At 47.4% G+C, this 25931-nt stretch overlaps 1 protein-coding gene across 2 annotated transcripts; it reads right to left on the bottom strand.

Annotated features, from left to right (window-relative positions):
• Window positions 1-462: 462 nt before the first annotated feature.
• Window positions 463-25687, bottom strand: OIT3 (oncoprotein induced transcript 3). 2 transcript variants are annotated; one of them, XM_042022590.1, is made up of 9 exons: window positions 20888-25683; window positions 17505-17879; window positions 16972-17082; window positions 14078-14200; window positions 11066-11188; window positions 7334-7494; window positions 6392-6807; window positions 2730-2829; window positions 463-1394 (listed from the first exon to the last, which is right to left on the bottom strand). In XM_042022590.1, exons 1-9 carry the CDS (start codon window positions 20949-20951, stop codon window positions 1212-1214), a joined length of 1656 nt encoding a protein of 551 aa, XP_041878524.1. In that variant the 5' UTR covers window positions 20952-25683; the 3' UTR covers window positions 463-1211. The 2 variants fall into 2 exon arrangements, with proteins under 2 accessions (XP_041878524.1, XP_041878534.1); XM_042022600.1 differs by lacking the exon at window positions 14078-14200 and having other exon boundaries at window positions 20888-25687.
• Window positions 25688-25931: the final 244 nt, after the last annotated feature.

The raw sequence follows: 25931 nt of genomic DNA, 5'->3' as shown, positions 1-25931 counted from the left end.
TGCCACTGCCACTGGTGGAGACGGACCCTTCCCCTCTCATCCTCCAGCCCTGCCTCTCCTACGTTGTCCTTCACTGCTGGCTGTGCTTCCTTCCTCTCACCCCACATCCCTAATCCTTTACCACACAGCTCAATGAAGCCCAGAGGAGCCTGAGCCGATTATGTCCATTAACATTTCCTTTGGAAGGAGCATGACAGCCCGAAAAGATTCCTGACAACCACGATGCCACCACGATCACCAGTAACTGTGTCTCCTGCCACGGCTGCTCAGACAATGCTGCCATGTCTCCTGCCACCAGGCTCACTGGGGACAGCCCTGTCCCGAGAACTGCCCACACGACCAATGATTGCTATAAATAATTAACGTGCATTCCTCTAACCCTTTGCTGGAACCATGGCCTCTCTAACCAGGGCAATGCATCACAACTCCCAAACAAACACTTGGTAGCAGCACACGTGGGAGGGGGGTGTTTATAGATGTTTAATGGTGTTTCTCTTACAATCAAGGTGCTATAGCACTTAGGAAAGACATATTTGGTGGTGGGAGAAGAGGAAGAAGAATAATGATACACTAAATACAAGAGGAAACACTATTAAACTGCATGCAATTATCAAAAGCCACTAAAAAAATCAAATCTCATTAAATACCTTTTGCTATTTAAAACCACATTTAAATGTGCCTGTGATAGATGTGAGCTCTAGTTGCCTGTAATGATAACTGCATTGCTCCAAAGAACTTACACATGATGAAATATATTTTATACATGTTTTTATTAACAGTCACCCAAAGGCTTCGGCATCACTCACAGAGCTGCACAGCAAACACACTCAGCTACGATACTATTTGTACTGTCTGATGCAAGAAGGGCTTGGATAACATTTGTTTAGTCAAGGACAAACAGTCCTGGGGCCTGTAGGTGGATGTAGGGAAGGACAAAATTGGGTAACATTTCCAGCCTGCAAGGAAACAGGGTCCCTTCAGCTGAAGGGGTGCTGGGGAGAAATGCAGATAAAACCAAACTGTTCTGCAGTGCAGGTCACGCTCCAAGGGCTGCCTCGTGGGCCCAAAATACTTCAGGAATAATCACCACAGAGCTAAGGAAATGAGTCCTGAGGTTCAAGCGGGGCTTCAACAATACCTCCCGTTTCTCAAACCACCACAACAGAGGCATTGATAAGGAAGGCCAGGGATGCTGTTCCAGAGGGCGGGTGTCAGTCATCAAAGTCGATTCTGATGGGGCCTCCTGTCAGGATGTGGTTTGCCACGTGAACAGATTCCGTCTCCTGCTCCTCCTGCTCCGCCGACCTGCGCACGCGTCGCCGGCAGCCCTGGGCGCAGCGCGAGGTCTCGTCCAGCGCCCCGCACACGAGGATGCGGCAGTGCAGGAACACCTCCTGCGGTGGGGACACAGCGGCAGGGTCAGTGCACAGCCCTGGCAACCACTGCCACTGCTGCCAGAGCACGAGCCACACCATTCCCAGGGCACAGGGCCTGTGCCCACCATCGCCATCCACAGCCAACCTGGCTGCTCCGGGTGCTTCCTTGCGTGCCCTCTCCAGAGTGCCTGGCTGAGATCTCAGAGCCAAGGGTGGAGAGACAGGGAATAGGAAGGCATGAAATGATCCTCCAGAGGAAGGGATGAAAATGCCAGGAATCAGCTTGGAAGAGCTTGCATGGACTGGCAGGAGCTGCACGTCAAGAATGCGTGAAGCCTCGCAAGGACTGATGAAGACGCGCAAGAGAATTTCAAGTGAGCTGGGAAAACAAAGCCAGGGAACCGAGGGGGAAAAGGAGGGAAACGCAGGGTGATGAGGGGCTAAGTTGAGGGAAGGACAATGCAAAGAGCAAGGAGACAGCTGCCTTTTTTCCTGCACAGCAAAGGCAGTGACAGGATTGCTGCTTCCTGCCCTGTCAATGACAAGGAGAGCAAGCAAGATCCCTGCAAGCAGCAGTCACAGAGACTTGGTCAATGGAGAGGTTTGAAGCAGAATCCTTTGGCAGGATGGGAGGATGCAGGTTGGAGGCAGCAGGGGCAATCAGATAGCCAAGGAAAATTTCTGAATTTTAGAAGATCTCATCTGTTTTAACCCTACTGGGGCTCTCCGGTAGCTGGAGCAGCAGCTTTATACCTTTCAGAGCAGGCAGTGTTGGCTGAGCATAACAATGACTGGAAGATCCGATTTCCTCCAGCATAGAAAAGGAAAGCTATTTGCATTTGGAAAAATGGCATTATCCTTCCACTGTCCTCCCACTACAGAGCTTCTGCCCCAGAGAGACAGCCTGGTCTCACATTGAATTAAGCACTGTGGTGGCCTTCTGTCTGGAATCCTGGCATCTGTACTCACAAGAGCTCGAGAAGACACAAGGTTGAAGAGATCCCAAACTAAAAACGGTGTTGTTTTAAAGATAGGACACTGTGAAATGTGCCTGGTGACTGAGAACACTTCTCTCACCCAGCATACAAGGGTGGACCACCCTGGAAGCAGCAATGATTTTAGCCTGCTGTGGCACTGATGTTCCAAAACTGTCCTTCATGTTTTAATTGTAGTTGTTTTCATCAATCTCTCCTCAAGTACCTGTGTCAGGCTCCTGTAAGATGCAACTGCTGGAACAGGCACAGCAGCACCTGTCTTGGGCCAACCATTCCATACCCTTTTCCAACTTAGTGCCGAGGCTTCTCGGCCGTATCAGGACTGATAAAATACCTAAGAGTTGAGTTTTGAGCTTACCTTGTTGTCTTTGCCCACAAACTTGAACACAGGAACCTGGAAATGCTTGGCAAGATGGTCCTTTGACGTGTACTGCTTCACGGACTCATCAGAAACGCAGCTGAGGGGAGCAGAGGGATAGGCTTTAATGGGTTTTCCAGAAATGGAAAGAGAAAAGACATTCCAGCCTACTTAACCAGAGAAAGAAAAGGAGGGATTGGCTCTCTCAGGCTCAGCCACCATCTCTGCTACTTCCTCTTTGGCCACAGGAGAAAATTTGGGAATGATGGGGAAAAACAGCAGCAGTGCTAATAGCATCTCCAGACAGGGAACAGCTCAGCAGCAGAGGGCTGGCAGGACGTGGCCCAGTCCCCTCAGAGAGGGACTGCCAGCAAGCTGCAGGCAAGTTTGTCCTCGTTTCACCTTCCTGTGCAACAGTCTGCAGTGCTATACACCACAGAATGTGGCATGCGCTTACTGTACACACATACATATGCACATAAATTATGCTTAAAATGAAGCAGCCTGCACCCACATTACTAAAATATGACAGATAACGAAAACAACAAAAATCCAGATTTACTTTGCTTTATATCATTTACATTTTTCTTCCTGCTGGACTTGGTCAAAGAGCTCAAATTCACTACACCAAAAATTTATTATTTCAGTTTTTCCATCACTAGCAATACATGATTTTATGAGAGGTCACAGAACTGCAAGAAAATAAGCTGCTTTTACAACAAGTTACATTCCAGGTGCAGCGTACCTATAAACTATTACAGCCCATTTAGAGTTTGACAGACAAAAAGTTACGGTGGCTCGATAATTACTGCTGGTTATTGCAAAACTTTGTGCATCTTAACAGGCCCTGATGCTGCTGTGAAATTGCATTGCAATGCAGCTCATCTTTTCTAGCAAGTTAATTCCAAAAATGTGGACGCTGAAAGATATTTTAAAAAAACCAAAAAACAAAGCAGTGGTGGAAGAGACAAGAGGTACTGGTGTAGCTCAAAGTCCTGCTCTTGCAGCAACCTCCAGCTCCCCTCTTTACATGAGACGTGTGCATGGCATTGTCAGCAATGCCGATGTTTGACATGTTCAGCTGTAAAAGAGCAGTTCTGCCTTCACTGGAACATTTGGGAATCTCTACATTGTGAAAATTCCTTTTTAAAGAAGGCATCTGATCATAAGGAATGACAGTTAAAGACTTTTCATAGGTGACTGGCCAAGCTCTGCAGCCATGAAGTCAACTCATAGGCATGTTCTCATTTGTGAGCATATAAACTGTGATGATTATTGGACACTGGCTCAAACTGACTCCTGAATCCCAGGTTTTCCAAAGGTTCTCCACACTAGTGGAAGGAAGTGATTTGAGGCTAGGGAGAGGGAAAGTGGAAGAACAACATGAAGGAATCAGGGATACATAGACAAAACCAGCTCAGAAACCTTTTGAGTCACAGGGATGAGCCCTTTTGCATTTGTGGGGCCAGACCATATCCCACTCGCCTAGGAAACCTTCAGAGACCCTGCTTCCCACTTTGGAGAGGTGAGAAGAGACAGCTGTGGAAGGAAAAGGGGTGAGCCTGGTCAGGATATGGGGAAAATAACCCTATCCCTGTGCATAATGTGCTTAGGTTTGGGGAGCAGAGTGGCAGTGCCATGGGGAGCTGTGCTCTGACCCTCTTACTCAGGGTTGCAAGGTTAAAAGGAAGGCTTGGACAACAAAATACCCACCTCAGCCTAACAAATGGGGCAGCCTGAGGCGTAACGAGATGAGCTTTGCAATGGAACTACCTTAACCACCTCGTGCTCTGCCAAATCACAGCTCCTGACCTCATCGGTGACATGACCTTGCTCCAGATGCCCCAGAGAGCTTCAGCGTTTATCAGCTGTGCCATCGGTCAATGCCTTTGTTTCATTTTGTTTTCAGAAGGCAGGGAATTAACAGAGAAGAAAGCAGTAAACAGAGTTTTCCCATTCTTCAGTCCAAGGTATAACCCCTCCAATTTAAACAGAGTTTCCCTTTGGAAGATGCAGTTAACTATTTCAGGTCTGATCCTACAGAAACCAACATAAAAATCCCATCTTTATTGCTATGGGCTTTTGGGGCTGGATTGCTAGAAGGAAACTGGGTTATAACAGAAGTGTTTCGAGCAGGGACAACTTAGCAGTGTGTTCAGCTAGTTTAATTTTGAATCACTGGGGACACTGGGGTCTGCAGTGACAGCTGCAGAGTGGAGCAGCTGGATGAGGCTCCAGCCCACTTTTGTGCCTTCAGTGAAGTTTTAATGCCCTCTGCAGGTACCAAGAAACTGCTGGTGCCATAAATCCTCCAAGGAGTTCTGGGGTGAATTCAAGAGATGACATTTCCTGCCTTCTCCCTTCTCTATCCAGCTCAGGTTTTGGCTGCTGTTTTGAATGCCATCATTTTCACTCATGGGGAGAAACAAATGAATGTTTGGAACCTTGACTCTGTCAAGGGTCCACGGGAACAGCCAAGCCAGGGAGTTGATAAAATCAATTTTTCCATTACAGATCTGCTCATAAAGCCCAGAAATGCTGGGCACAGAAGGACTTCAGCCTAGGATGGAGGGAGAGCAGGCTAATGCTGAATCCTTCATCAGAAGGAAATGAAAACAGTATTTTTGGGTACTTTACATGCCAGGACCCCTTTTGCTACAAGACAACCACACAGGACTTGCCATCAGCAGCTGTAACAGTGGATGATTTAGTCTGGCAGCTGAGGACATAATTGTTGTCATCATTAAATGGTCTGGCAGGCAACATACAGGACTTGGACAAGCACAGTCCCTTGACTACCAGGCTACAGCTCTTGGGTATGTCTTAGATATTCCTTTGGCTGGATTTCCCTCCCTAGAGGACAGCAGACTGACCTCACAACTGTGACATTTCCTCAGAGCCATCTGGTTAAGCTGCTGCATGCAAAACTCCACAGCAATGCTGTAGCATGGCACGGTCATTTTAGCACCCAAAAAGGTGTCTGGAAAGAGGGATCATCTTAGGAGCCACAGCTGAGCCCACAGAGAGGCTTCCCAAACCTCTGATGCAAAAATCACTACAGTAAACCCACAGATCTGCACAAAATTATTTTTAGCATATCCTGGAAAGATCACTAACCCCAAACATCTCAAAAAATTACAGCCAAACTGAAAGACCCTAGGTTTATTACACTGACAGGCATCAGGGAGAGCAACGCGAGGGATTCTCCTGGAGCTCCTACCTGGACTAGCAATGGACTCTTGTGGCTCGTGCTGTAAGAAAGCCATTATGAGAAAATTCAGAAAGTTGCTCCGGTTGCTGCGGCAGCTACCTGGCAGCAGCACATGGCCATGGGGGCTCTGCACATGGGCTGGCAGAGAGAGGACATCAGGAAAGAGAATCTTTTCTACAGGAGCCAACTCAATTATCCACAAGGCCAGTGACAGGGAATATGTCCTGTAAAGGCTGCACTCAGAGGAGCCTCTTTCACTGCCTCCCACTGCTTCTCCCAATTACTTTTGATGGGACAGGTGGTTTCAGCTTGATGGCTGCTGGTGCTCGCTACAAGCATGGCAGACAGGCTGCTGGGGAGAAGGGATAGTGTTTCCTGCATCACACAGACAACTGAGCCCCACTGCCAATTCCCATTAAATTGCCAGCCAGAGAGGGAACAGTGAACTCACCCATCTTGAATCAGGTAGTACTTCAGGATCTCATCAATTTTTGAGGTGGGAGTGGCAAAGCAGCTCTCCACCAGCGTCTCCAGTCCACTGACGTGCACCAAGGGCTCAATCCCAAAGTACAGAGAGTCCCGAAGCTTAAGGGTGGGAAGAGCACCCCTGTAGGGCTCATCGAAGTCTTTGTCTTTGAAGATCTCCAGAGTGAAGGGAAAGATGCCCTGGCTGCGGCTCATGATTTCCAGGGGAGAGTTCTTGAGGTTGGGCACGTAGCCCTCGGAGATGGTGTAGCGGCGCGGGAACTCGCAGGTCACCGGGATCAGCAGCTTGCTGGTGCGGACAATGATGTCCCCATTGCTCCCCGGGGTCTGCTTGGGCAGCCCAGTCACCAGGTTGGTGGCAATGATCTTATCATTTATTACCTGCAGTGAAGAAAGGGGAGATCACTGAGAAAGACCTCTCCGGGCTGACACTCAGAGTGGCCACTGAAGGCCCAGCTGGTGAATTTACAGCCCCCAACCAGAATGATGCTCATTCTCACAGACCAACTAAGGACCTCGGTTTGCTGCCAGCTGCAGTGCACTGCACTTCTGCTACCCCTCTGCTAAGGTGAGCTCTCTGGGTCCCGAGCAGTTGCCAGTTTAACCTTTGAAACATTATCAGGAGACCAGAATCTGTCTCAGCAGGAGGGTGAAGAGTGAGGGCACTACTACCTTCTACCCCTGTGAAGCGGGAGGTGAGCAGAAAGCAGCACCCATGCTGTCAGACACACTCCACTGGAGGGGGGATGGAACAAGCTCCCTGACTTTGGAATGCCAGCCTAGGTCTACTCTGGGTAGCTGCACGGCAACACAGGACACAGCTCTGAGGGTACAGCTAAATCAACTTTATTCCCCAAGTAAGCCACAGCCAAATCCCCAAATCCCAGAGACTGGACAGTATACATACATCTACAACAGTACCACAGGACTTCAAGGAGAAATGGATGTTGACATGAGTGCCATTGGACACGCCTTTGCACGAGGTGTTGATGAGGGAAAGGTCCAGGCCTCCAACTAGGTCCTTTGGGATGCTCACCTCAATAGAGCTGGACTTGCACAGCACTGGAACTGCAAGAGAAGTGCCCAGAGTAAGAGTCTGCGCTACAAACCTACCAGTGAGCTGGGGAAGGGCTATACCAGTTATAACTGGGAGAAAAAGGGGCATCATACACAGCATTTATGATTATGATCTTACCACAGTAACCTAACCACCTATCTTACATTCCTCACCTACACAACACAAACCAGAGCTGCCACTGCCCCAAATTCTCCAGCCACAGCAATGTCTCAGAAAACAATGAAGACAATCACTGCACTTGCAGCTGTGCTTTCCAGCTTTGCTTAATACTCAGCACAGATTGGATTGATATCTCTTGCACTGCTGTGTCCTGGGAAGAGCCTTTGCCAGATATGGGTATCAAATTCACAACACCCCAGGCAAAGCCATTTCTAAAGACCCTTAATCAGATTTTACATCAAACCCAGAACACGCTGAAACAAGGCAGAGTAATGCCATAGAGATACCGAGCTAAAATGGAAGCACTTCAAAATGCCATAATAATATTTTTATAAGCAATAAACCCAGCTCTGACAAACAAACCCAATTAGCTCACTCATTCCACCTCCTTTCAACCTTTAAATTTTAATACAGGCCTTCGTGTGAATTTTTTAAAATTAAAATTTCATTAAATAAGAAGCAAGAGAAAACAGAACTTGGACAAAATAAAAAGGAAGAAAGAGAGAAAAATCTTCAATAAAAAAGTAGTTGCTGTATATGTATTCCTTGGGATTATACATATCTGTTCAGTTAGAGACAGGATAAACATACTGGTAGCATATATCCTGGTTTCAGCCAGAAAAACAAACCCTTTGCAGGATTTACAGTTATTAAATTTTAAAACCCCACGACAAAACTTTTTTGCAAATATACTAGCTTCCCAAGATTTTTGCCAACACTAATTGTAGTCCCAGTCCTTGACATTCCTATGACCTGCCATCCCTTAATTTCAGTCATTAATTATATAATTTAGGATTCTGGGTATTTATAAGGCACACTGCTAAAACAGGCACTTCAACCCCCTTTAAAAATTTCCCTCTCCCAGCTAAGGTATTTGCAACAGTCTCTGAGTACCTTCAGGGAGGATTTTTTATTAAAAGCTGGTAATTTCAAAGTGAGATGCTAAAATGTATGCAGAGTACCCAAAGCAATATGTTCCCATAATGACATTGCTGGGTTAGGACAGAAGCTTAAAGAACTAAAAATTACCTTAACCTTCCCTCCACTGGCAGCAGAAGGCAAGTGGGAATAACTGAGCATGTCAAATGGCACAGCTCAGGAGCAAAGGGACTTTGAGAACACAGCACAATGCAGACAGAGAGGAACATCCTTTGGAGGACTGATTGGCTGGTTTAAAGGCTCGCTGTTCTAGCAACTCCTTAACAAACAAGAAATGTACTGCTTTTATAAAGGTGACATTCAGGGCAAGAGATTCGGATCCCAGCTGCAATTCTCTGAAGTTCAGGACTGACTCGGTTCAGGATTTCTCTATTTCTACATGTCTTTGACTGGCACAAAGTGGGAGAAAGAAAACACTCCACTTTCCCTGTGCTCTGGAGCTGCAGGAGCTGTCGGTGTGCCCTCCACCACCTGGACACAGAAACCAGGGAAGGAAACCTCTTGACTGAAGCCAACCCGTGGCTATTTGGGAAAATCCCAGTCTGTGCCAGTCAAACATTTTAGTTCTTCCCCCTCACACTCCGCAGAGCACCTGTGAGCACTGGGAAAGCCTCCTCATTTTCACTTTAGACTCTGCTTTGCACCGATGCCTCTGGGTACCTGACTCTTGGGAGGAAGCTTCTGTGGTGAGTCCAACGCTCATTTCTCTGTCTGCTGTTGTTGCTGGCATCATATTCCAGCCTCTGGCTCCTTCCTTGGCCTTTCAAAGTGCTGCAGCTTGGAGCAGAGGTTATCTTCCTGCACAGACTGCTCAGCGGAACAGGCTCTCTGGTGCCGGGGAGCCCTGACCCACTGCCACGAACATAAACCCTGCTTACCTGCACAAAAAGTTTGGGCAGAGGACAGGGGAAGAAGAGCATTTTATCCCTACTCTTCAGGAATAAGTGAGGTACTAGAATGGGCTGCAAAATTCTAGGATGGCCTGCAAAATTCCAAGTATTTTGCTGGCTGGTATCTTTGTGGAAAACCTGTAGCCTGTAGACTGTGATTTCTGTGGAAGATTATTAATGTTTGCTCTGAACATAGAGACAGTGCAGAGGAGGGTAGAGAGGCTGCAGATCCAGTTCAGGCAACTGTGCCTACCCTACACTGTTAATTGAACCAATATAAACCTGATTAGGTGTCATAAAAAAATGTGTGGTACAGTTCCATATCTGCTCAGAATTGCAGACCACAGCATGGGGACATAAATTCACGAATGCAGAAGAACAGGCAATTTCACTTTATGAGATGCTGAATCCCGAGCCCCAGCCTGGCTCCCAGCAGTGCTGCTGCTCTCATTAGCAGCCTCACAAGCAGCAGAAACCCTGGCTGGGAAATGCAGGACTTCCAGCCCTGCTGGGGTTGTCTCAGGGGCCCAGGACTGAAAAACAGCGCTCTGTTCTGACCTGTATCTGTCAGCCAAACCTTCCATCAGTGAGTGTAATCACAGCTCTTGGAAGTCCCCACCTCGGCCTCCCCACCAGCACTGCTGGATCCCAAGTGTGCAGTGCTCACCCTTGGGAGCCCTGCATTTCTAAAAGGCTTGAAAAGCAGAAATTCCATCAAGTAGAATCATTCTAACTTCTTCTCTGAGGCATATCTGCCCTTCTGGCCACCATGAACCCTGGATCTGTCCCTCCACCAACTGATGCCTGAGCACTCTGTGACACATCAGGCTGCAGGAGATTCTGTCACCAGACATCCAGGCAACACCAGACTGCTGGCAGCCTGGACGTATTTGCAAAAGTAATCTTTGCAAAAAACAGGGAGCTTATTTATTCCATGTGCATGCCATAGGCACAAGTGACTCAGCAGGAAGGACTCCCCATGGAAAGTTCAGATGGAAGGTTCTCCAAGGATAACGCTGCCCTTGCCTCTACACAGCAGAGGCAACAGTCAATTTTTAGATGCTATCCCGGGCACTTCTCCAAGGGGCAGCAGGAGCACCTAATATCAAAGCTAGTGCCCTGCTTCAAGGCACAGGAATACTTACTGGAATGGCATACTTGGAAAAAAACAAGCCTCTCTCTTTAGCTCCGTTCTTGGAAGGGACTGGACCACTTTAGCTGAGATTTTGAAGTTTGAGCATAGAAAATGTCAGTTCTAACAGTATAGATCTGTCAGAGGTGTGCACAGCTGGAGCAAAGCAGTATAAAGGGAGATGTTAAGCAGTATTAATTGTAAGGGAACGCTGCCTTACAATTAACATGATGCACTCAAGCTGGGGCCTGTGGCTGTTATGCCTGGATAGAAGAGCAACATCTTCAGGCTCTCTCTTTTGCACGGTCTGTCATTAGTAACAAAGCTCCATTAACCCAACTGGAAAGGACAGACTAAGAGAAGACAGCAAAAACAAGAAGAAAAATTCCTTCAGACATTCTTTTGGGGGACAGAGGCTGCCAGGAGATTTTGTTGACCTACTTTGGCAAGTGTGGTTGTCTTCTGACAGAACGAGTCCCCTGGGACATTCACACTGGTAGGTGTCTTCCACTTCAATGCAGGTATGGCTGCAGCCTCCGTTGTTATTGTGACAGCCTTCAATTTCTGGGAAAGAAAGGAAAATCAGCACATCCTCCAGGTCCCAGCATACTTCTGACCAGCCAAGGGACTGCACAACACAGCTCAAAGGCCACAGCTTGTTTCCAAGAAAATGAGGTGAAGACTTTTTTTTAATTGTACACTTTCCTGTGATTGTCATTTCACCATGAGGTTATCAAGGAATTCTATGGAAAAGCTCAGTAAATTAAACCCCATGCTATAGCTGACATACTGAATGGGCAGTCAGCAGCTTAGCACTTCAAGAATCATAGAATTACAGAGTGGCCTGGGTTGGAAGGGATCTTAAAGATTATCTCCTTCCAACCCCCCTGCCATGGATGCCACCTTCCACTATCCCAGGCTGCTCCAAGCCCTGTCCAGCCTGGCCTTGGATACTGCCAGGGATCCAGGGGCAGCCACAGCTGCTCTTGGCACCCTGTGCCAGGGCCTGCCCACCCTCCCAGGGAACAATTTCCTCCAAATATCCAATCTAAACCTACTCTCTGTCTGTTTAAAACCATTCCCTCTTGTCCTGTCACTACATGCCCTTGCAAACAGACTCTGCAGACATCCTCCTAAACTAATTTTTTATGTTGTTTCTTACTTCAAAAGGGGGAGGAAAATCCTCTTAAAACTTTGACCACACTCCCTCCCTTCATCACCAGCAGAATGAAAGCCCTGAGCTTTGCAGGGGAGCTGCCTTGGGGAAGGACAGCCCCACAGGTGGCCAGCTCCTATTCCCAGCAGGAAACACTGGAGAGAGAGAAGATGATGTGCTCATTCCCTCGGGGTTTCCCAGCTGTGAGGGAGGTGGGCATACCAAATCCCCTTCGTGGGCTGAGAATAAAACTCTGCTTCTAGGAGTTTAGCAGGAATTTTGCAAGCTTGTGAGTTTTAGGCTTCAAGGTTGGCTCAGGGAAAGCACAGGTTCATGGTGTAAGGTTGATTCACTTCCTAATTTTCCCCCATTTTGAAGTGCAGAGGGGAGAGGGCAGCACAACTAATTGGAGGAGTTGTCAGGTCTTCTCTTACATCTCCTTTGTTCAGATGAGGACACTCTGAGGATCTGAGCTTTTTGTAAAACATATTCCTAGCCACTGCAGCTGCAGAAAAGAGCCCGAAAGGTCATCCAGATACATTGTGAAGAGTCTGAGAATTTAAGGAAAGTAAGGCCATTTCCAGTTCTTGCTGGCTTCCTATTATAAAGAAAATAATAGAGGATCATGATTTTTTCTTTCAAATAACCTTAACTGATTGGTTTTTTTAACCCTTTGGGATGAATATGCTAGATAAGTACTACTGTTCTCAGTAAAATAACAGTACATAAGATAAGCAAATCATAAATATAGAATATTTCTCCCTGAGCCTACCATCAGAAATGACTGTGTGGTTTTCACTAAAATGTAAAGAAAAGAATGGAAATCCCACACTCAATCCTATACAATGCATGGAAAATAACAGTCCAAACACCCCATATGAGTCAAAGTAATGGGTAAAGCATCATCATGTAAATTTTTAGATACTTTAATCTCTACTCAGCCTCACCACCTCACGTAATCAAGCTAAATCTCTTGCATTTGTTCTTTTTAGCAACAAGCTGTGACGTGGCTCACAGCTCACATCCCATTCTCTGACGGCTCACAAAGCTGAGGGCACATCTTCAGAAATAAAACTCACTAACGAGATTGTAAAAATCCCCAGCAGCAGTGTTAAACTTGTGAAAGGCACCATCTTTCTTACAGAAGGGAAATTAAATGATATATCAAAGGCCCTAAAAGCCAACTCGGGGAATGGCAGAAGGAAACGAGTTTCCAAACAGACTATTCCAGCCCCTGTCAGAAGAGTGCAGCGCTTGGGAATAAAAATCCCACAGCTCGTTTATGTGATGCCCCACCAGCTCAGAGCTGGATGTGGCAAGGACAAAGCCCACAGACCATTTTTGGCCCCACACAACTTGACAAGTACTTAAGGAGCACTCTGCACAGCAGCATTTCCCAGGGAAGTGTCACTACCTGGATGACTGATGTACTGGCAGAGCTCAGAGAGCTGATTTAGCTCTTTTAGCTAGCTGAAAAGTGAGGCACATCTGTAGTTGTTTTTCTTGTCTGAGGCCCCACAGTGTCTGTGAACACCACACAGCAGCTTTGCTGTGAGGGGGCACAGTGCTCTTCCACAGCTCACCACAGAAAACATTAGGCACACGTCAGTTTTTGCTGTGTTTGCCTATTTCTGCTCAGAGATGTTTGTACACTGTTAGTGACAACACATCAGACCTACAATTTGGTCTTTAAGTCACCAGTCTAAATTTATCGAGGGTCTTCAACCTGGCTGTGCCACCACTGGGAAGGAACTGCAGCAGCTGCACAGAGCAGCAGAGCCCACAGACACCAAAGAGCAAAATGCAGCCCTAATCACAAATTTAACTTCTGTCCACAGATTGGCACTCCCTCTCCTCAGTCTCTATCCTGGGAAGCTAAAGTGATCCTCATGCTCTAGTCTAATGCCATGACATTACCCCATACCTAACGTGAGCTGCCAAAACCCAGCACTGCTAAATCTGCCCCCACAAAGCTCTACCACACCAATCTTCAGAGCCAAATCCCAACAACTCCAGCAAGAAGTTCTGCATGGACAACCAATCTTCCAGATCCACCGCTGCCTTTCCCCCACGGAGATAAACACAAGCAAATCCTCACAGAAATGGACGAGGCAGGGAGAACAACAAGGAGATTTCTCTCTGCTTGCTTAGAGGGATATTTTAGTATCAGCCCCTCTGGCAAGCACAGAGGTGATATCAGGGACTTTTAATCCCAGGTGCAAGGAGGCAAGAGAGAGCCAGTGCTGCAAGGGAACGATTTGTACAGTTCCAGCAGCCTGTGGTAGCTGAAGCCTCACCTTCACAGGTTTTCCCATCACTTCCCAGCGTGCGCCCGACCCCGCACTCGCAGCGGAAGGAATTCTTCAGGTTAACACAGAACTCGCTGCAGCCTCCGTTGCTCTGCTCACACTCATTTTCATCTGAAAAAAACAAGCTCTGGAATGCAGTGAATAATCCCACTAACAGTAGTAACACTGACAGTAGCTTTTGAAGCTCTTGGTAAAGCTCTGAAAAGTCCTCCTGACTCTTTTTTAAAGGCTAGAGTTCCCCTGTTTCTGTCTGCCCTTTTTTTTTTTTTAAGGTACTTTGTTCTCTGATATTCTAATTCCTCAACCTGATTTAATCTCTGTGTGTAAAAAGCAAATCAAACAGAGAGTAAGGGACCAACGATCCTCTTGCTGAGCCACAAAATGAATGATTTCTCTTAGGCAGGCCAGGATGCTGGAGTTATCAGTCAAGGCTCACATGGGGTTTCATTAAAACAGCTTAGAAGCTGGCACTTACTAGGTATCAGAAGTTTAAAAACAAGAAGAAAAGTACAGGTCAGAGATGAGCTCTCTCAGAGTGGTCCCACACATGCACAGTACCCACAGCTTGCAGCTGCTGGTGGTGTCTCTTTCCACAAGCAACGTGAATCTAATATTTTAGGCAAAGAATTGGCTGGTACCCTGCTTTGGGAGGCAGGAAGCATGTCCAGGAGACTCACACAGACACTCTGCTTTTCACACGTGTGACAGGCTCCACACCTTCCCTTCTAAAAACAGAACTAAAGCTGCTTAAAAACAGAAGGTGAAGAGGGAAAGGGCTACTGGCAAAGGCATGGAGATGTAGTTAGAAGGGCCTAGAGCTTGTCTTGGTCAAGGGCTGGGCCCAGAAATTCCCCTCACTGGGCTTCCAAGTTCTACAGCACACACAGATCTGTCCCTGCTCTTCCACACCAGTGACAACCAGCACTTCTGGGACACAGGCTGGTTATCTTGAGACTGGATTGGGAGAGTGCTGAGCTGATTTTAACCACAGCTTAGCAGAACATGGATCCAGGTATTGAAGAAATCAAAGGCAATGCACTGAGTTGGTGGATGCATGACAAGAAGTCTAAGACCTTATCTAACCCCTACATGAAAATGTAACTCAGGATGAGCTGTTCTGCTCTGGGATTTAAAGCACATAATGTACTGAGGAGAAACACAGGGAGATTCTCAGAGCTGCTCAGCATTCACAGAATGGTCTGGGTTGGACGGGACCTTAAAGCTCATCTTGTTCCATCCCCTGCCACTACCCCAGGTTGCTCCAAGCCCTGTTCAACCTGGCCTTGGACACTTCCAGGAATCCAGGGGCAGCCACGGCTTCTCTGCTGCATTACTGCAACAGCTTCAGCCCCCCTCTTCAGGGGAGCTGCGAAAGGAAGCACATTCTCTGTTTAGGAAAGACAAACAGGGATTTATTTGGTTTTTCCGTAAGCTGTTCTCAGAGATGCGACTGCACAGTTACTCAGCACAACAGAAAGCTATTAGAAAGATCACAGAGCCACACAAGAGAGGCTGCAGGTAGGTGAACCAGGGTGATCATTCCAGCTGAGGTGTTGTGCCACCTGGGAATCTCGAGAAGCAGCAGTGCAGAAATCCTGCTCAGGGGGGAGATGAAAGCAGCTGCAGCACACACAGACAGGCTCAGGACTCCTGTGCGCCCCCCTGCTGCAGGAAAACCTTTCCTCTGAGCCTGCCACACATTCATTGAGTGTTAGTGCTTGTCAAGGGCACTTCTGTGACTGGAAGGCTTGCACAGAAGCAGCTAATAAATGCTTTTAATTACCTGAGACAGCTCAGTCAGCCATTTGGCTGCAGACAAGTTGAGCTGCTTAAGCAAAAGCCTTCCCCAGCATCACTGTGAGCAAGTATAACCCTGCAGCAGGGCCAGGCTGCTTCTTCCACACACTGGAACGACTGTGGGCCCTGCCCTGGTGCTCACAGACATGAGGTGTGTGAAGAAAGAAACCACCCACGCCTGCTTTGTCAGGTGTAGCTCCTATGGAACAGACTGACCTGCCACACAGCCTCCTAGACCAACTCTACTTTCAGCTTTACCACCAAACCAAGTGACAGATGAGATTTCTTCTGCCCCAAACACCCTTACCTCTTCCTGTGCATCAGTGTGGCTCTACAGCTCCCCAACAGCCACCCCTTCCCAGCCCCTTGATTTGTCCCACAGACCATCTTTTTCCTGACCTCTCAGTCCAGGTGCTCTCCTCCAGCACCACACACACAACCACAGCTATCCTCTCCTCAGATTCCTCCACAAACTCCAAAGCCCATGTTCCCCGCTCTGCTCTCACCTCCTGGCCATGCTGGTCTCTGCCACCAAGTGCCAGCTCACTGAATACCCCCTTGTCAGGCTGCCTAAAACCATTGAAGCTGTGGTAGGACTTACAGTTCTCTGGGTCTCCTCAAGCCCCAGCCCCGAACAATATCCCAAAAGGGCAGGAAGTATGGTGGGGTTTAGTATGCAGCCTTACAGCAGCCAGCAAAACATTTTTTGGAGGAGAGTTATTCAACAGAGCGTGCGAGAGGAAATCTCTAATGCCAGACTGCACAGCATTTCCTGGGTACCACAGTGACACCACATGATCCTGCAAGGAGACTCTGCTACTGCCTTCAGCAGCTGAACCATGCAGAAAGCAAATCCAGCCTCGTAAACATGGAGCTCCAGGGGCACCAGAATGGATGCAGTCACGGGATATCATATCTTGGAACCATTCACAGAATAATAGACCTGTTCTAGGCAGCAAGGGGAAAACTCCTCTCAGGATACCTAACTTTTTGTAGTGCTTTGTAAGGCAAGGGATTGAGATGTGAGCAATGAAACAAAGGGAAGAAAAGCATCAGTAACTGGCACAGCTTATTTCCACCCTTACCAAGGCATGTCTGTCCATCAGGTCCCAGGGTTGTACCCGGGGAACACGTGCAGTCACTGGTGTCCAGGCAGGAGCCCTGGCAATCCACCACATCACAGATATCATAAAAATCTAGGGCATGACAAGAACAATGTCAGCACAAAGCACTGAGCATGCAAAAAACCCACAGTATTTGCCCATCAGCTTCCCACCCTGTGTGCAGTCCATCAGTTACAGACCTGGCCCACGTTGGGAAAGCTGACCTGCTGAAGCTGCTGAGAAACAATCGAGTTTAATTACTGCAAGTCAGAGATGCAAATTTTGACTTTGGTAGCATGGCAAGACAAACCACAGGGGTTTAATGCTTCCACAGGGAGCATTAAATCACTGAGGCCAGGTCAGCTGTGGAAAAATCCTGCTAGCAGAACAAAGCAGGTGAAACTGCCTTGCTGATCCTATAAGGACAGGCCACCACCTGGAGAAGCCAGGAGCCAGGCACCACCTCTCTCCTGCCTCCCAGGGACGAAGGGGGGTCAGTCAGACAGGTGACTTACGCCCACAGTAGGCGTGGAAGCAGACGCTGGGCTTGGTGAGGTGGTACACGTAGTAGCCTCCCGGGCAGGCCTTGACCTCGATGGTGGTGTTCCAGAGGCAGCAGTTCCCGCTGAAGCTGGCGCAGGCCTGGCGCTGGACGATGCCATCGGCCTGGCGCGGGTGGCTGCCGTTCATCCAGATGGGGGCGTGGGTGCCGCAGTGGTTCTCAGGGATGCAGAAGGTGGGCATGGCGTCGCCCGCCATGCCCGTGAAGCGGTACCACTCCCCGTCGATGCCGCTGTCGCACGTGGGCTGCCCGTGCGAGCCGTTGATCTGGTGGTCCGTGTTCCGCCAGGGCTCGTTCAGGCTGATGTAGGCAGAGCAGGGGTCCAGGGCTGCGACACACACAGAGAGCAGCTGGTAGATATCAAACCAAGGTGTTTACTGATAATTACAAAAGCATTTTTTTCTCCATCCCTGACTTAACAGAGCCATTGTGACGGAGAGAGGTCCCTGCGGAGAAAAGGTGATAGCAGCAAACCCATTGCCTTGTGGAAAATTCTGACAGCTCGTCTTGGAGGAACAAGTAAATTAACAGAGCTCTCACAACATTATGCAACAGTCTGACTTGCTGTTTAGCTGACAGGGGGGAAAAAAAACAAGATATGAGCAAATCTAAGGTCCAGGTAGTGATTTTGCCATAGGACATACACCCTGGGAACACTGGATCTAGCCCAGGACAATAACCCTTTGTTCAACTACTAACTGAGCACCTGCAAGCCCCTCCTGAAGTCACTGGTAACTCTCCCAGCTGCCTTGGAACAAAGGACTGTATCTCAAACAGGTTATGCAGCCTCTTTTAAAACCCATGCACAGCCAGAGTCAGCCCTCACAGCTGAGCTGCCAAACCTTTTTATTCGTTATCTTAAAGTGTAGAGGCACGAAGGTCTGAATTGGGACCTTCTGGGGAGCAAAATGTTCAACCCTTTACACAGCTGTGTTCCTTGCAAGCCCGCAAACCCTGCTGATCTGCACAGGAGAGCAGCAGTTTGTGAAGTGTTTGTGGGGGCAAGACACAAACATACACGGACTTCCTGGCAAGTGTGATGCTTGTGATTCCTTCATGCTCAAGGAGTGCGTCCCTTTTCAGAGGCCTTTCTGAACCTTCTGCAAATAGTTAAAACATGAGAGTACCATAGGGAAAACATAAACGAAGAATTTAAGTGTTCATTAAATTTTCAGTCTCCTCCTAATTAATCCTCATTTGGCAGCTACCTCACTGTAAGTCCAGAGGTTCCATTTTCCCTTACATTTAACACCTGATTAAGCACACTTATCCCTGACAAGCAATTCCCTATTAAGCAAAAGGAAAGCTAATACTGCCCTGAGTAAGGAAAATTGACTACCATTTCCTAAAATTAGGCTAATAAAACCAATCACTCTGATAAAATGCATCTTGGACTGCAACAGCCTCAACTTTCCACAGCACATTTATTTGGAAGTTCTAAAGCTGTGCTGTTTTGTTTTGACAACAGAGTGATGGACTTTGGGTGAGGGAGGAATACTGTGCTCTTCCTATTAGAAACACAAATGATCCTGGTTCATTATTTTGATTTGTTTCACTGACTTTAAAGTGGGAACTACGAGTGCTTCAGAGAATGGACTTCAAGTCACTCTTATTTAGCTGTGTCCTCCGTAAACATCTGTCCCACAGATGTGCTATCTCATAGAAATATCTCACAAGTGTAACATCTCTTATGCCTTCCTCAGCCACAGACACATTTTGCTTGGTCTCAAATCCAGCATAAAAGGTAGGAGCAGCTGCCAGAGTCAGAAGCGCTGCAGAGCTGGCACAGGGAATGTGGATCTGGGTTATGAAGTAATCTCTAAGTGCCACAATTCAAAGATATGCAGAGGAGCTAATTCACTGCCACCACAACCAGCCTAGTTCTCCTGAGCAGCAGAGAGGGGAATGCAGCAGGGAACCTCTGATGGGATTCACCAGGCATTCCCTTGTGAGCTCTCCCTTTCACCTGCCTCTGTTTGCCTGCCCTCACCCACAGACAGCAGCAGCGCTGTAAATCCCATCCTCCAAAAGCTGGTTTGACTTCTCCCGAAAGGAAAAGACGGGTCCTGAACAGAGCTTCCTTCAGGCTTCCCTCAGTGTAATTCCCTTGGTTTCCACAAGAGGATTTGGTGTGGCCTTAGGGTGAGTCACTGACTAAGATGAAAAGGTTTCCATGTTGTTAAAAGCCAAATGAGGTGAAGCGGGAATACCCTGTCAGCTTCCCAGCTGGGCAGCACTAAAAATACCAACACTCTCATTAGCTTTCATGTAATTATGAAATATCCCTTGTAGACAGACTCTGGGAATGCTCATCTAGGGAGATGACGCTGTCTCCTAAACATCCAGGAGATAGTTTAAAGACAAAATTTAGTGAGATGAACATGCAGCAGCTCAGAGGGAGCTGGAAGAAGGCACGTCAGGGGAGTTGAGGTAGCATTCCCTCACATCTTACATTCCCCTGAGAGCTTCTGGCAGGAGTGAGGGGGAGGCAAACAAGCAGAAAAAGCAGACAGTGCTCTTTGGAACACTGCAGATCCTCACAGCCACCTTTGGACTGCCAGTGCTGCCCCACACCAGCCTCCCTGCAGACACCAAGCAGTCTTTGGCAGCACGGTTTTTTCATTTTAATTAAATTGAGTTTTTAAGAAAAAAAATTCCACAAAAACAGAGAAGCAACTGATCAGCCTCTCACCTCCTCTCCCCAAACAACAAGCTTGGGGGTTTGCACGAGATGAATAACTGTCTCCAGCTCCCTATTTTTCATTTTTCTTGGCTCAATTTTTTTTCCTCCCCAATACTTCTTGCGTGGCCTGAGCAATTCAGGCTGACAAGCATTAGCTATGAAGCAAAGCTTTTCCATTTGTAAGTTTGATGGTACCATTAGTTCTCTGGCTAACATGGTAGCAGATACACTGGGTGACAAATCAGGCTCCAGCAAGCATTGGTGAGCACCCCATTCTGCAGCCATTAATCCTGTGTAATTGGAGGTCTCTGCTCCAGCACAGCTAAGCAACGAAGGGAGCAGCACTGCATTATGGCACTAGATTCAGTTCAGATTTGTCAAGGAAGCAGGTGAAAAGGTAGCATAATTCTACTCATAGAGTCTGCCCTCCAAAGAGAGGAGAATCCCACAGTGCCTTGGCAATAGAGATTCTCCCAATATGGGAGACTTCACACTCTCTAACAGAAGGATCTTTCCAACCGGAAGGAATTTCACATCACCTTCAAAGAGATGGGGTATTTCTCCCACCTTCCAATCTTCCACTTAAGAATACCAAGGCTCAGCATGAACCTTAGAGATAGCAAACAGAAATAAGGCAATGCCTCTTTACTCACCCATTGAAGACACTGGCTGGAGCTGGATGACAAAGTAGATACAGAAAAACAAGTACTGGAACATCCCACTCAGCCAAGGAAGAGCCACCACTCAGGGACAGAGGCTTGAAAGCTCTGGTGCAGGCTGTGGCTCCCGCAGCCTTCCTCTCAGTGGAGCTTCTGACTCCAGGCTTCCAGAGGAGCAAGTGTGATTGCTCCCCTGGAAGTTTATCAGAGGAAGAGGCCAAAGGGATGTGGGGTACAGCTCCAGCCTTGACCTTCCCAGAGCAGCTCTGCCCCTTACTGACAGCAGGGACGTACTCACTGATCAATCTTGTTTTTTGGACTTGACCTGCTATTGTTTTCTGGCACCTGCCCCACAGTGACACCTCCACTATCTTATCCAGAGAAGAATTCTAACCAGGGACACCCGGACATCCCAAAGGGATGGAAAAGAAGAACAGATGGGTGCTTGTTATCTCTGCTCCTTCCACAAGCCATACTCCATGGCTCCCTCCAGGCAGAAAACAGCAGCTAAGGAGCCTTAACTGCAGGAAAGAGTGGTCAAAGGAGCAGGACGGATCCTTCCGAGCACAGATTGCAGAGGAGTGCTTGGAGCAGAGCTACAATGGGAACATCAGTCAAACTGAAAGACTGGTGTCCCACAGGGAAACAAGCTCTTCCTAGGCTACGCAGGGACCCTTGCCACTCCTGGTCACACAACCTGACCACTGCAGCGACATTATCAAACAAGGCAAGTAAAGACACTTTTCTGCAGCAGTCATACAAACTCTTGTCTTTAAAAAACAAACCAGGTCCAGCATTACAGAATTAATTTTGATGCAAAACCAAGTAGTTGAGAACCTCTCCTGACTGGTTCAAACCAAACTGGACTGAGTTGCAAGTGACAACCACAAGCTTTAGATGTGGTACACCGAAATCTGTTCTCTACTACAGCAAACCCAGAAAGGGTTCTTCCCTCTCACCCCACCAGCTCTTACTGTAAGAGCTCTCCATCAGCAATGAGTGTAGCTAAGCCTACAATAATCACACACCATCAGGCAAGTATGGGCATTTTCCCATTCCCTTGGTATCTTGCATTTTTGCAGCAGGCTAGCCTAAGAAACTACACCAAGCTTCAAATCCCAGCAGGAAAAAAGTAGCTCCATTATTTACAATGTTGAATTTGCACAAGACAGGGAGTTGGGTGCTTGTCTGTCTTGTAGGGATTGCACATTACAGAAAATTCTCAATGGCCTCTCTCTGCTGGGGTGTGTCGCTGGGAGCAAAGTGCAATATGCTGCTCTGCTCCACCCCAGCACAGAAGTCTTTTTTCAGTGGTGAACAACTCTAGGGAACAACAAAAAACCTCCAAATAAATTGCTGTTATTACTCCCATAAGGAAAAAAAAAAAAAAAAAAAAAATTCTTGCAGTTCTATTGTGCTGACAGCTGTGCAGTACCAGAAAGGTTTTTCCAACAACAGGAAAGGAGAACGGATCCACTACACAAAGCTATCAAGGCAGATAACCCTCTAGAGGTGATTATGTGAATTCCCAGAAGAGAAACTAAAATTGAACACAGAATAGTACAGCAAGCCACCAGAATTTCTATTTTGCCACTTTCATTGAGAGGCTGATTCACACTTATGATCCCAGCTAAATAAAACTGACAAGCCTGAATGGAATACTCTGTGTCACAGGTGTGTACATGAACCATCTGATCCCCAGCTGCTTTTGTTTTGTAGCTGCTACATGAGCCTGCTGTAACAATGTTTTGACAGGTACACGTAAGTGACTGACAGCTGACAATTAACACAGAGGAATGAACTGCAGCATCACAAATTGGAGCCTCAAAGGTGTCACCTACAGGCCCTATCAAGTTCTCAAAAATGGATTAAAGCATGAGATGCCCCAGCATTCCCAGAGATGACTAGGACAGTGTGCTGCCTCTAAATGTTTCTGGGAAGAACGACCAGAGGCAAGTTAATGTGGGTGATATTCACAGCTCCGGGAGCTGTAAAGTTAGTCTGGGGGACAAAGGGAGGGAAAAAACCCAAACAGAAGACTTCCCTGCAAGGAGATGCTCTAGTAGACACACAATTCCATTAGGGCATTTTGTAAGACTTGCACTCTCCAGCAAATATGTTGTTCCTGGCCTCCACAATTGCACCCCAGAGCTTGATGAACCCAACACCCCAAAAAGAATCAGGCTCAAGTTACTACCTCTTAAAAGAAGTCACCAGTTTAAAAGACATGAAGAGGAAAGGCAAAATTAAAATAGAGGGCAGGGACTTTAGTTTGGTACTCAAGAGGAATTTTTTAAACCTGCTACAAAGCCAGTGTATATCTGTTCTTAACACAAGAAAGAATGCTGGTTTTGCAGGTGGCAACCACCCTTCTTGTCCCTCCCAGAGATCTCCGCAGGGCTTTACCATGCTCACACAAGGAACTCAAATTCTCCAAAGCACTGGCTGGACTGGAAAGCCTCGTGCAGTTTGTAGTGGACTGATGAATAAAAACGCTTTGGTGTTTGCTGAAGCGATCTTGGCTTTGTCAGAGCCACCTCTCAGGACACACCAGTGCCTGGGAGATGTGTGAAGCACAACTGTGGGTGCAGAAGCCTGCAGCCTGCCTAGAAGGAGGAAGAGCTAATCAGCACTTCCTGCCACAGAGAGGGAGGAGAACCCTGCACACCGGACAGGCTCCCCATCCAGGATTGATTGGAGGATGTACATTCACAATAAGCCCTGACAGGCAGCTGAGATGGATTGCACTGAAGTCAAGGTCTTTGAGATAGCCTTTGGTGCTGTAAACAGCTTGTTCCAGGATTCAGTGCCAGTGGGAAGGGCTGCAGAGAGCAGGGAGGGAGCACAAGCTGAGTGAAGTATGAGCAAGCTCAACACAAGTAAAGTATCAAGAAGTCATTAAAACCAGGCAAGTACATCACTCCTAGTTAAGAGTAGCAGTTATTTCCTTTGCCTCAGTGGAGCACTGGGACACAGAATTTGATGTTTTGAGAGTGTTTTTCCACAGGTCCTACAGAACCCAGCGTATTTTCCACACTCCTCCATTTTCTTCAGATGGAGGAATTAGAGCACAGACAGCACACCAGTAACTGCAAAACTTGTCAGAGGCAGAAAGAGGAGTAGAACTCATTTTTTAAAAGCCCTCAGAGCCACAGCAGCACAGACTAAGAGCAGCTGCTCCCCCTACTTCAGGGCTTAGGTGCACTGCAAGTCTAAATTTCACTACTGCATTTTACTTTTCACCCCTTTAATGTCAGTATAGAAAATAAGCCTGATGGATTTTTTTAAAAGGAATAATTAGAATCTCTCGGGATAAGGTAGAATACTACTTAAGATATAAAAACCTCCTTCCTGTGTGAAAATGAAGCCATACAACAGGACACAGAGGAAAGAAGCTTGCATTTATAACTCCACACACACAAAAAAACCCAGGAAATATCAGAGAAATTGGTCCACTGGCTCAGACAGGGCAGCTTGGCCAGCTTCACATGGCTGGCTCAGTGCCATGGTCTGACAGCCAACAGCAGCTCCAGAGCATCATGCAAACCCTCTTAAAGCCAATATGGAAGCGTAAGAACTTGCAGCAAGGTGATCATCACTGCTGCCTGCCAGGCAGGAAGGGTTACAGGGGGAAAGAGAGAGGGCTGGTTTCTTCTTTGCTTTTCAGGAAAGAGGAGCCATGAACACATTCCCTGCAGGAGCCTGCAAAGTAGAGCCTCAGGGGTGTGGCAAAGGGAACAATGCAGTTCTCCAGGAAACTTTAAACTGGTCATACATTTATTTAAAAGCTCCCTCACAGAAGAGATTAAACAAAAGAATAACAAAATTGGTAGAAAAAGCAGCACCCAAGCAGTGCAATGCACCCTGCTGCTCATCCCTCACCAGGGCTGAAGAGTGCAGTGCCACATTAAGATTTAGGCAGCACTGCCAGCTCTTCAAGTGCTGCCAGGACGACAGGACCCTATTACCTGCCTGGCTCCCAAAAGGGAAGTAGCTGTTGCAGGAGAGTGTGTTGATGTTGAGATACAACGGTGTGGATCAGGAGAGCAAACAAACCCCACCCTTCCCTTCAGTGTTAGCATTCCAAGGCACTGAGACCTGAGTGGGAGGCTTGTGGGTTTCAGGGCACAAGCATAGACACTTTTTACTTTTGTTACCCACATCTTCTCTGGAACAACATTAAAGCATGTGCAGGAACAGTTTTGTAACAGCATCTTCTTGCTTTTAAAATAGAGATTACGGTGCTACGATGTCATGAAGTCTCCTGGATACCAAAATGGACGAATTCTCATGCAACTGAGCCAAACAATTTGCCTAAGGGTGGCAGCAGCTCATGTGGGGCCAGCAGCAGACTAAGAGCTGCTTGGAGGAAAGTCTGTCAGCAGTGACTAAAGGGAGGTGACAACAAACAGCTTCCAGCCCTTCCCCTCCAGCTTTGAAAAACACAAGAGTTGGCTGTTTCAGAAACTAGCTAATCATGCATGAAAATTTTTTTTAAGCAGTCTATGGGCATGGTAGAAACCTGCACCAAACACCTCATCCTGATAACCCATCTTGGTAGGACAAAGCACGCTCTGCTGATTCCCAAAGTTAATGAACAAATCATATGTCACCATGACAAATCAAACCATTCAACGGCCCAGAGAGAAAGGAACTGAAGCCTGAAACTCCAGTTTTTCTCCAGAACAGCACCTGAATGCAGTACAGAAACACACTGACACCACAGGTACCACTTTTAGGTTGCTGGGCGTTACCCGCCCGTATGTATCCATGTCCTGTTACTACGCTGGCCAAAGGAAGATCTTTGCTAGACCAAGTTCTCTACCTCTACCTCACCACCTCAACCGCTCCCAAGATCCCTGTGTTAGGCAGCCAGATCTCCATCCAGGCTTCTTCAGGAAAGCTATTATCTGCATCACCACGGCCTCGGGGAGGTAAGGTCAGTCAAGAAGACACAACCTAAACAAAAAGAAATGGAGGAAACTCAGAAGAGAGATGCCACACAGGGAATATTCTTTTCTCACCTAGGGAAAACAAC

The sequence above is a fragment of the Corvus kubaryi genome, unplaced genomic scaffold (assembly GCF_017639235.1).
Source record: "Corvus kubaryi isolate FWS band 111438036 unplaced genomic scaffold, C.kubaryi_AGA036_p1.0 126, whole genome shotgun sequence".
NCBI classification, from domain to species: Eukaryota; Metazoa; Chordata; class Aves; order Passeriformes; family Corvidae; genus Corvus; species Corvus kubaryi.
The sequence above is the reverse complement of the archived record's forward strand: the minus strand, read 5'-3'. Positions and strand labels throughout refer to the sequence as shown.